This window comes from Bos indicus, chromosome 3 (assembly GCF_029378745.1).
Source record: "Bos indicus isolate NIAB-ARS_2022 breed Sahiwal x Tharparkar chromosome 3, NIAB-ARS_B.indTharparkar_mat_pri_1.0, whole genome shotgun sequence".
NCBI classification, from domain to species: Eukaryota; Metazoa; Chordata; class Mammalia; order Artiodactyla; family Bovidae; genus Bos; species Bos indicus.
In genome coordinates, this window is record NC_091762.1 from 70,693,368 (window position 1) to 70,704,457 (window position 11,090).

The 11,090-nt window shown below is 37.3% G+C and overlaps 1 protein-coding gene across 1 annotated transcript in view; it reads right to left on the reverse strand.

Moving 5' to 3' along the window:
• The window catches only part of LOC139180308 (serine/threonine-protein kinase TNNI3K-like), a 97,262-nt gene extending 88,245 nt beyond the window's left edge, over nucleotides 1–9,017 (reverse strand). Inside the window, exons 1-3 of the mRNA XM_070781795.1 lie at nucleotides 9,001–9,017; nucleotides 8,722–8,916; nucleotides 7,891–7,995 (exon numbers count right to left, since the gene is read on the reverse strand). Coding sequence (XP_070637896.1) covers nucleotides 7,891–7,995; nucleotides 8,722–8,916; nucleotides 9,001–9,017 — 317 coding nt within the window. The remainder of the gene's footprint in view (nucleotides 1–7,890; nucleotides 7,996–8,721; nucleotides 8,917–9,000) is intronic.
• Between the last annotated feature and the right edge of the window lie 2,073 nt (nucleotides 9,018–11,090).

Here is an 11,090-nt window from a genome sequence, read left to right on the forward strand (position 1 = left end):
CTGTTGGAAATGTCACTATTTTGTTGGTTACAGTGTTGTTATACTATATACAAACTCCGGGAATTGGTGATGCACAGAGAAGCCTGATGTGTCGGACACGACTGAGCGACTAAATTGAACTGATACTATATAATTATATAGGGGAAAGACCATTTATTTGATGTTTGCAGTGATGTTTGGTTTCAACATAACAAATTTGGAAAATGTACTTTTCCAAGAAAACATAGCTGCTGGTATAAAGTAAAAACATTAAAATGTGTAGCTGTGAACCATATTTTTCAAGCTCCAATGCCACAAAGTGAATATATAAATTGGACCAGATATAAAATGGTAAGTTGGTAGGTGGTGGGATCCATGATAAATTGAAAAGTACATTCCTGTCTAGAGCTACACATTTAAAAATATTTAAACACTGCAGATGGTGACTGCAGCCATGAAATCAGAAGATGATTGCTTCTTAGCAGGAAATCTATGACAAACCCAGACAGTGTGTTGAAGAGTAGAGACATCACTCTGCCAACAAATGTCTGAATAGTCAAGGCTATGGTCTTCCCAGTGGTCATGTATGGTCATGAGAGCTGGACCATAAGGAAGGCAGAACACCAAAGAATTGATGCCTTTGAACTGTGGTGCTGGAGAAGACTTCTGAGAGTCCCTTGGACAGCAAGGAGATCCAGCCAGTCAATCTTAAGGGAAATCAGCCCTGAATGCTCATTGGAAGTGAGAGAGTCATTTCCTAGGCAAGCTGATAAGAAGTCTAGGGGTTCCTAAGGAGAGAGGGGTCTGGAATTCTGAAGGAGGAAGAAAGGACAAACTTTTTTGTCCCTCTACATTCCTTAGGATTATATAACAATAATGTATCCTGCTTGAAGACAGTCTCTGGAAAAAACCTTCTGGCTAATCCTGTTATTGTAAGGTGTAAATTATGGGAGTAGGTCTAGTGAGGTCTTTACAACCTCCAGACATTCTTTTGACTCACTGTAATAACTAGAGAGTTATGGCTCTCTAATTGGTTATTAACTAATAACTAATTATTTAACTCCATGGCTAACACTAGCAAGGGGGTACTCTTTCTGCCCCCTTCTGATGCCTATGTAAGAAGCTTTCTCTATCTCCTTCATACTTTAATAAAACTTTATTATACAAAAGCTCTGAGTGATCAAGCCTCGTCTCTGGCCCCGCATTGAATTCTTCTCCTCCGGAGGCCAAGAATCCTGGTATCTTTGCGTGGTGCAGCAACAGCCTTTCAGAAGGACTGAGGCTGAAACTGAAGCTCCAGCATTTTGGCCACCTGATGGGAAGAGCTGATTCACTGGAAAAATCCCTGATGCTTGGAAAGATTGAAGGCAGAAGGAGAAGAGGGTGTCAAAGGATGAGGTGGCTGGATGGCACCACCAATGCAATGGACATGAACTTGGGCAAACTCTGGGAGATGGTGAGAGATAGGGAGGCCTTGGTGTGCTGCAGTCCATGGGGTCACAAAGAGTCAGACACAACTGGGTGACTGAACAGCAACAGTGAACACTATGGGACAAAGAAAACATCCGTGTGCCTCATATGCAACCTCTGCTCCATACTTGCAGAACATGGGGTATAGAAGAAGAAATAAAGCAGACATAAAGAAGCACAAGGAAATGATAGGAGAAGTGATTTGGGTCACAGGAATTTAGCCTACAGGACTGAGGTACAAAGAGCAAGGTTGATAAATACGGCTGATGCTCATCCAATATCACCAGCTTCTTTCTATCTCTCTGTACTGACTTTGGTTTTGTTGTTGTTGTTGGGACAGCACAATATGTCTATAAGGATGTGGCTCTGGGCATAATACCTTTTGTCAATTTCCTTACAGCAAAATGACATAATAATAATTATAGAATTGCTAAGAAATTAAATGAAACTATACATGACAAAGGTGTGGCAGAGCTTTTTCACATTGTATATACTAAATAAATTATTATAATCACTGGTAAGAACTACCTCCTTAAGCACTCCTTGAATTTCTAACATATACTGAAAATCGAAAATAACATTCAGATTTATATGGTAAGAAACTTACAAGGGAAAAGGCAAAGTTTTTTCTTTCACTCAAATAAATCAATAACCATGAAACCAAAGAAACAAGTTTCCCCTCTGTGTGGGTTGATCTGTAACCAAAAACGTCTTCTTTCCTTTAGAACTATAAAAGGTACTGGGCAAGTTATTTGGACTCTATCTACAAGTAGTCATACTTGTACCAACTAGATCACTGCTTTCTGAAATGATGTTCATAGAAATGCCTCAGGAATTTGGTTCCGTTAAAAATGCATTGACTGAACAGCATTGTGTGAGACGCTATGCTCAGTTTTGTAAATCTGAGATGAAGAGAGCAGGATTGCTGATCCTGAAGCCCTGACCTGCCCAGAATAGAGAAGAGAAACATGGAAGAAGGTTATTTCATACAAATGCAATGCCTGAGTTTTTCACTCTGTTTTATATATTTTTCCTTCCACCTATTTCAGTGGGAGGGGATTTGTAAGCATTGTGCAAATGCAAGGATCAGTATGTTATGAAAAGATTGAGGGAAGACACATGCCTAGCCTTCAAAGTCTAGTTTTAGCTCTATATCCTCCAGGAAATTTTCCATTCTACTGTGATTTTTAATTTACTAAAAATCCTTTGAAAATGGCTGATTAATCATTCCCCATTAAATGGCAATTAATTTGCTTCCTGAGCATAGGTTTTATGTACCTAACCAGATTGTAGTAAGCCCTCTGAGGAGAGGACTGTTTTGGGCAGTATGCATGCTACATAATCCTGAAAAGCTGAATGTTTTATTGTCACTAGACTAAGAACTGGACTAGACAGATGGACCTTTGTTGGCATAGCAGAGACATTACTTTGCTGACAAAGGTCCATCTAGTCAAAGCTATGGTTTTTCCAATAGTCATGTATGAATGTGACAGTTGGACTATAAAGAAAGCTGAGCACCGAAGAATGGATGCTTTTGAACTGTGGTGTTGGAGAAGACTCTTGAGAGTCCTTTGGACTGCAAGGAGGTCAAACGAGTTAATCCTAAAGGAAATGATTCCTGAATATTCATTGGAAGGACTGATGCTGAAGTTGAAACTCCAATACTTTGACCACCTGATGCGAAGAACTGACTCACTGGAAAAGACTCTGATGCTGGGAAAGATTGAACGCAGGAGGAGAAGGGGACGACAGAGGATGAGATGTTTGGATGGTATCACTGACTTGATGGACATGAGTTTGAGCAAGTTCCATGAGTTACGATGGACAGGGAAGCCTGACGTGCTGTGGTTCATGGGGTCGCAAAGAGTTGGACATGACTGAGCAACTGAATTGAACTCAGACTAAGGAGCAGTAGAAAAGAATGTCATAAATAAAAAATATAATAATTTGGTACTCTATTTATATTGAAAGCTCCTATGAGCTTTCATAAGACTTTTTGGTACAATTTAAGTACTTAGGTTAGAGACAGAAGAAATGGTAAATATAAACTTCTGTTATATAATAAATGTTCTATTGAAACTTTTAACCAACAACATTTATATTTTTGGTCCTGCTTTATTACCTGGTGGTAACAATTTACACTTACTCTCAGGGCACCAGAACACACATTCAACTGCCCCATAAATGAAGAGTTGCGGCCAGAGAAAACTCAGTGATCTTTCATTTGTTTTAATGACACATGGCAAAGGTGATTGGGATGAACAATAATATGCCTAAAACACAAATCACCAGTTTGAATTTGATAATTTATCAACTAAATCTAAATTTCCTAACTATTGCTACTGAAACCCATAGAAAAAATATGCTTATTAACATAAATATTTTTGAAAGAGACGTAAAGAAAATAATGGGCTTCCCTGGGGCTTCAGATGGTAAAGAATCTGCCTGCATGTGGGAGACTCAGGTTTGATCCTTGGGTTGGGGAGATCCCCTGGAGAAGGAAATGGCAACCCACTTCAGTATTCTTGCCTGGAGAATTCTATGGACAGAGGAACCTTGCAGGCTACAGTCCATAGAGTCACAAAGAGCTGGACACAACTGAGCTACTAACACACAAAGAAAATAATAACAGGAAAGAAATTAATTTTATTTGAAAACTAGTAAGTAATTATAAATAGATTGAGTCCTATATATGTTTACTTCCAATATCTAAGATTCAGCTGCTGCTCATATCTAATTTTATCGCTCCTATATTTCATATCTGTCTCTTCCTTTCATTTCCTCTGCCATTAGTGAAATTCTGCTTTTCATTACTTATCTAGATCACTGCAACAACTGCTTCACCAGTTTCTTGACTTTCTGCTCAAGCTGATCTTTTATAAAGATGATGAATTAATCTTTCCATAATACAGTCCCAAATTTCTGACTCCTTGCTCAAATATTCTCAGTGCCTCCTTCTTGCTTTTAGAGCAAAGTCTAAACTGCTTTACTCTAGCATTTAATAATTTCTGGCTCTTGTTTCAATTTATTTTTCTCTCCCAACAGTCCTCTTCATACATTACATACACTAAATACATTTATACATTTCATCCACTGAAGTGAAACTATTTAGTACTCCTATAACATGCCTTTAACTTTCTAACATCTATTTTTTTCACATCTTCCTTAAGCCTGGGATGCTCTTCCAAACTCTATCCATCCTTTAGGGTCAAGCTCGAATGTCACCTCTTCTATAAAGTTGTTTCTAAATTCTTCAGAAATAATCTTTATTCTTCTTTCTGAAATATTACAGAAAATATTTCACTATGTCCTTAAAATAACTTATTGGTTTATACCTAAGTATACTGAGTAATGGAGTCTATGGCAGTTTTACCTGGCTCTGTTGTGCCAAGTATAAAGGCTTCGAACATGGTAGATACCTAAGTAGATCTTGAACAAATGACTGGCATAATTAATGAATATTTAGTAGTTTCAGAACTGTGGACTTTGTATAAAGGGTCATCAGTTCAGTTCAGTTCAGTCACTCAGTCGTGTCCAACTCTGTGACCCCATGAATCGCAGCATGCCAGGCCTCCCTGTCCATCACCAACTCCCGGAGTTGACTCAGACTCACGTCCACTGAGTCAGTGATGCCATCCAGCCGTCTGATCCTCTGTCGTCCCCTTCTCCTCCTGCCACCAATCTCTCCCAGCATCATAGTCTTTTCCAATGAGTCAACTCTTCCCATGAGGTGGCCAAAGTACTGGAGTTTCAGCTTTAGCATCATTCCTTCCAAAGAAATCCCAGGGCTGATCTCCTTCAGAATGGACTAGTTGGATCTCCTTGCAGTCCAAGGGACTCTCAAGAGTCTTCTCCAATAGCACAGTTCAAAAGCATCAATTCTTCAGGGCTCAGCCTTCTTCACAGTCCAACTCTCACATCCATATGTGACCACAGGAAAAACCATAGCCTTGACTAGATGGACCTTTGTTGGCAAAGTAATGTCTCTGCTTTTTAATATGCTATCTAGGTTGGGCATAACTCTCCTTCCAAGGAGTAAGCATCTTTTAATTTCATGGCTGCAATCACCATCTGCAATGATTTTGGAGCCCAAAAAAACAAAGTCTGACACTGTTTCCACTGTTTTCCCATCTATTTCCCGTGAAGTGATGGGACTGGATGCCATGATCTTCGTTTTCTGACTGTTGAGCTTTAAGCCAACTTTTTCACTCTCCTCTTTTACTCTCATCAAGAGGCTTTTTAGTTCCTCTTCACTTTCTGCCATAAGGATGGTGTCATCTGCATATCTGAGGTGAGTGATATTTATCCTGGCAATCTTGATTCCAGCTTGTGTTTCTTCCAGTCCAGCGTTTCTCATGATGTACTCTGCATATAAGTTAAATAAACAGGGTGATAATATATAGCCTTGACGTACTCCTTTTCCTATTTGGAACCAATCTGTTGTTTCCTGTCCAGTTCTAACTGTTGCTTCCTGACCTGCATATAGGTTTCTTAAGAGGCAGGTCAGGTGGTCTGGTATTCCCTTCTCTTTCAGGATTTGCCACAGTTTATTGTGATCCACACAGTCAAAGGCTTTGGCATAGTCAATAAAGCAGAAATAGATGTTTTTCTGGAACTCTCTTGCTTTTTCCATGATCCAGCGGATGTTGGCAATTTGATCTCTGGTTCCTCTGCCTTTTCTAAAACCAGCTTGAACATCTGGAAGTTCACGGTTCATGTATTGCTGAAGCCTGGCTTGGAGAATTTTGAGCATTACTTTACTAGCATGTGAGATGAGTGCAATTGTGTGGTAGTTTGAGCATTCTTTGGCATTGCCTTTCTTTGGGATTGGAATGAAAACTGACCTTTTCCAGTCCCATGGCCACTGCTGAGTTTTCCAAATTTGTTGGCATATTGAGTGTAGCACTTTCACATCATCATCTTTCAGGATTTGAAATAGCTCAACTGGAATTCTATCACCTCCACTAGCTTTTTTCATAGTGCTGCTTCCTAAGGCCCACTTGACTTTACATTCCAGGATGTCTCGCTCCAGATTAGTGATCACACCATCGTGATTATCTGGGTCATGAAGATCTTTTTTGTACAGTTCTTCTGTGCATTCTTGCCACCTCTTCTTAATATCTTCTGCTTCTGTTAGGTCCATACCATTTCTGTCCTTTATTGAGCCCATCTTTGCATGAAATGTTCCTTTGGTATCTCTGATTTTCTTGAAGAGATCTCTAGTGTTTCCCATTCTGTTGTTTTCCTCTATTTCTTTGCATTGATCGCTGAGGAAGGCTTTCTTATCTCTTCTTGCTATTCTTTGGAACTCTGCATTCAGATGCTTATATCTTTCCTTTTCTCCTTTGCTTTTTGCTTCTCTTCTTTTCACAGCTATTTGTAAGGCCTCCCCAGACAGCCATTTTGCTTTTTTGCATTTCTTTCCCATGGGGATGGTCTTGTTCCCTGTCTCCTGTACAATGTCATGAACCTCATTCCAGAGTTCATCAGGCACTCTATCAGATCTAGGCCCTTAAATCTATTTCTCACTTCCACTGTATAATCATAAGGGATTTGATTTAGGTCATACCTGAATGGTCTAGTGGTTTGGGACCTATTTGAACCTTATTGACAACCATAAAATAAACATATTGATTTTGAATAATTTGACTTCTTTCATAAACTAGTGATTTATCAGATTTTTCCACCTTTTCTCCTTAGCATCTCTGGAATTACAGAGAGATGGCCCAAGGAGCTCCCTCTTTGGCAGTGAGAAATGAACAGTAGAGAAATTAATTCTCTACTGTATACTCGGCCTCCGACTAAAGCTGTTCCATTTTGTGTATCAGCTTCCCTGTAAGACTTTGCTTAGAGAAATCATTCACTAAAATAGACAACAAACAAACAAACACAAAACCTTGGGATTCCACCACTGAGACACAATAATTCTCTATTTGTTTGAAGTCTCCATTCCATATGAAAACATCTTCATGTGATAGTGAGGGAAATGAGCTGCTGTGTTTTGGCTGAGTTTTTTCTTATAAGAAACATATCAAAATGTTAGCACAATAGTAGTATTTCAAACAATTTTATATCAGGTCCTCCTACAATACCTAACTTTGAATGAGACACGACATTCTATAATGATCATTGATCTCAATCCTTGATCTGACTCTAGTGGCCTTAGAACTAGTTAGCTATTGAATTTTACAGATGTTATCATCTTTCTGGATATTTTTCATAGATTTGAAATACCCCTGAGAAGCAGTTATACAGCTTTATATTTCTGTAAAAGACAATGGTGCAACATTCTATTGCCTAGGCTTATGTTAGCCCATCCCCTCACCCACAGAGTAGAAAATTGTATTCTACAATAAATATAAAGTGTATCTTCACTGAAATCTATCTTAGACTCCTGGTAAGTTACAGAATTTCAGGTTCATTATTTAGGGGGAAAAATACCTGTTTAAGTCACGGTGAATAATTGGCTGTGTCAAGTTGTGAAGGTACTCCATACCTTTGGCAACATCTACTGCAATGATTAATTTTGACTGCAAATCAAGTATCCTAGAATTTAAAAATAAATTTAATGAGGATGAAATGGTCAAATCCAATACTACATCTTTTACAAGAAATCAATAGTGTGTGTAATTTGTTATTCTGTACAATTTCAGCCTTTTTTCTTGATTGAAGGTTAAGCTAAAAACTCAACAAATGCAGAAAAATAGCCTTTTCTACACCTGATAATACTTAACTATAGATCAATTCAGATACCAACCCCTCTTATTTAAACATTCAACTTGATTTTATAACATTTGTAATATTACACTTAATTTCTTTATAATAACATAAAATGGAAATCTAATTACTAAGTAAAAACCACATTCTAATTATCATATGCATAGATCTAGGAAGTTAATTCAAATTAGACTTGTACAAGATTATTTTTTCTTAAAACTTTTAAAAATAAATACTGCAACCCCTAGTAATTATTTTATTCTGAGCTTACACATATCTGCTTTCCTGGTACATCAAATTTAGCCTAATTATTCAGTTACTAATTTAAATTCCTTGAATTTGTTATCTTAAATTGGATTCTTGTTAAGAGAACATAGAAGTCTTTCTATTCATTAAAAAATAATTATTGGGCATAAATTATTAGCCATCTTTAGAATGTCCCATTTCCTAGAACTCAGAGATTTCAGAAAGCAAAGGCTCATCTAAGCAGAAAGCATATGAGGTGTTGTAACGGTAATTCCAATGACATACAAAATGATGAATCAGTGATCATACCTCTTCTGTTCATGAAGGAGGGAGAATAGGGAACCCCCTGATATGTACTGAGTGACGATGGCAAACTGGCTGGGATCATTCAAGCAAGCACCCACAAACTGAATGATACATGGATGATTAAGCCGGCAGAGAATGGACACCTCTCGGCAAAACATATCCACATCTGACTTGGAGCAGTAGGTGTTGGCTCGGTAACTGAAAAACGCAGCAACAGGAGTCTTCAGTCACCAGATGAATCAAAACAAGGGGCTCACCATGCACATACTTCTCAACATTTACTACTCAGATGCTAACATTTCTCATTTGCTTGCTTACCGTTTTATAGCCACTATTTTATTTCTGCATCGTCCTTTATACACTTTCCCAAAAGAACCTAAAATTGTGTAAGACAAACAAGTAAACACATGTTAACATATGGAGCTCATTAAACTGAAACAGACTAGTATTTTCTTTAGTTACCTGAGCCGATGATCTCATGGAACTCAATTTCTGAGAGCTGAAGATGGAAATGTGAAGGCAAGCCAGCCCTTAAGAGGAGAACATCTGCCTTCTCTGCAAACAGGAATTGTTATTTTATATTTTTTAAAAAATAAACAGCAAACATGTGGATATTTAAACACACATGCACATATATGCTTAACCAAAAATATCTTTCCCTAGTACCATTTAATTTTCTAACTGTAACTGACTATTTGGACATACAAAACCTTATCATAAATGATCCCTATCCCCGTGCATTAAAAACATGTTAGCTCTCTGCCTTTGCTACCTGACCTTTGTTATCAGGGCTGAGAGTTTATACCTGATTTGGTCAACCACTACTTGTCTGTATGATGTGGCAACTCTAGAATACAGTTCATATCACATCATGATAAAGAGCCTTATCTGGTCAATCCCTTCAACCTGTCACAAAAAGCTTAGTCAAATAGCCATAAATTCAACCTTAAAGAGATGCCAATTAGGAAATAAGCATGTGAATCATTCAGAAGACACATTCAAAGCCAGAAATAATTTTTTAAAATTTCAAACTCTAAATAGTTCAATATAAATTTACAGTTGTATATGTTTTACTTCCCTGATTCAGTGGTATTAATTTCTGTGTGTAGTATACATTCAAAAAGTTCCCAAAGTATTACTTACTTGGGATCTCTTGAAATATAATTTATTTTTTTTCAGTTTTTTCCCTATGACAAACCTATTATCAATTCTTATGAAAGATATTAATAGTTACAACTTAACTTCCATTAAAAATACAGAAGTCTATGAGAATTTGATCTTTTTTTAATATTCATTTGGAATTTTCACTTCATGAACTAAGAGGACATATGCAAAATAACAGCAGATGAGGTTAATCGTGGAAAGAATGATCTGCTAATAATATTACTTATGCCTGCAAAATAGTCATTTGTAATATGTAAGACAAAATAGGAAGTTATCATATTTGAGGCAGTAATTACTCAGTAATAAAATATAACAATTGTCCCATATTAAAATACCTTTTGTCATACTTTTAATCTTCCCCAAAGGAGATGGAACAGACACATAGGAGCCATCTGAAATCAAATTATATTACAGAGTTAAAAGTAGAAAATGATTTTTCCTACATAAAAGATAAACATTATACAAAGAAGCACATAACAAAAGAAAACTTGCTAATAACACCCAGTGAGAGTGTAACTTAAGCCCAGGTCTTTCTCTGGACACTGAAACTGTATAGCAAGTATTTATTTAGAGTGTACATAAAATGATTAAAAATAAAAATCCAAGGTCTAGCAGACTCCAGCAAATTTAATTTGTGTCTGCATATGAGTATTCTTTGTCCTATCTTAATAGATTGCTGAAAGGGAAAATGACTGCTCAGCTTACTAGGCCTTCCCAGGCATCTACCAGCCTCATAAACATCCAGTCCAGTGGATGTAAAACTTGGAGGAACTGCAGATGGGTGAGTTAGAAAGTAGCCTAAGTGGGGGCTTCTTTATTTTCAGCCTTACTCAGACATAAATTTTATTAAAATAAAGCTAATCTGATAAGCCTTCCTCTTGGACCCTAAAATGTTGCTAACAGAAACACAGGCTTACCTTTAGCCACAATATCACTACAATGAAAATTTAAAAAGAAAGAGGGTACCTCCTCCAGGCTGAGAATATTCATTACAGGGCAATTCATCCTGAGGTCTCTTATAATGTTTCAGAAGTGTGACAATTGCATCATGTCCTTTATGAAAAGACAAAGAAGGGCAAAGGGTCTTAATTCTTATTTGATCTATTCAGCTCACCATCTAATTGCAAAATAACCAGAGGTAGCTTGAAACAGGATGAATCTTAAGAAGCAATACACTGCAATAGGAATTGAGAATTTTCACTCATGCA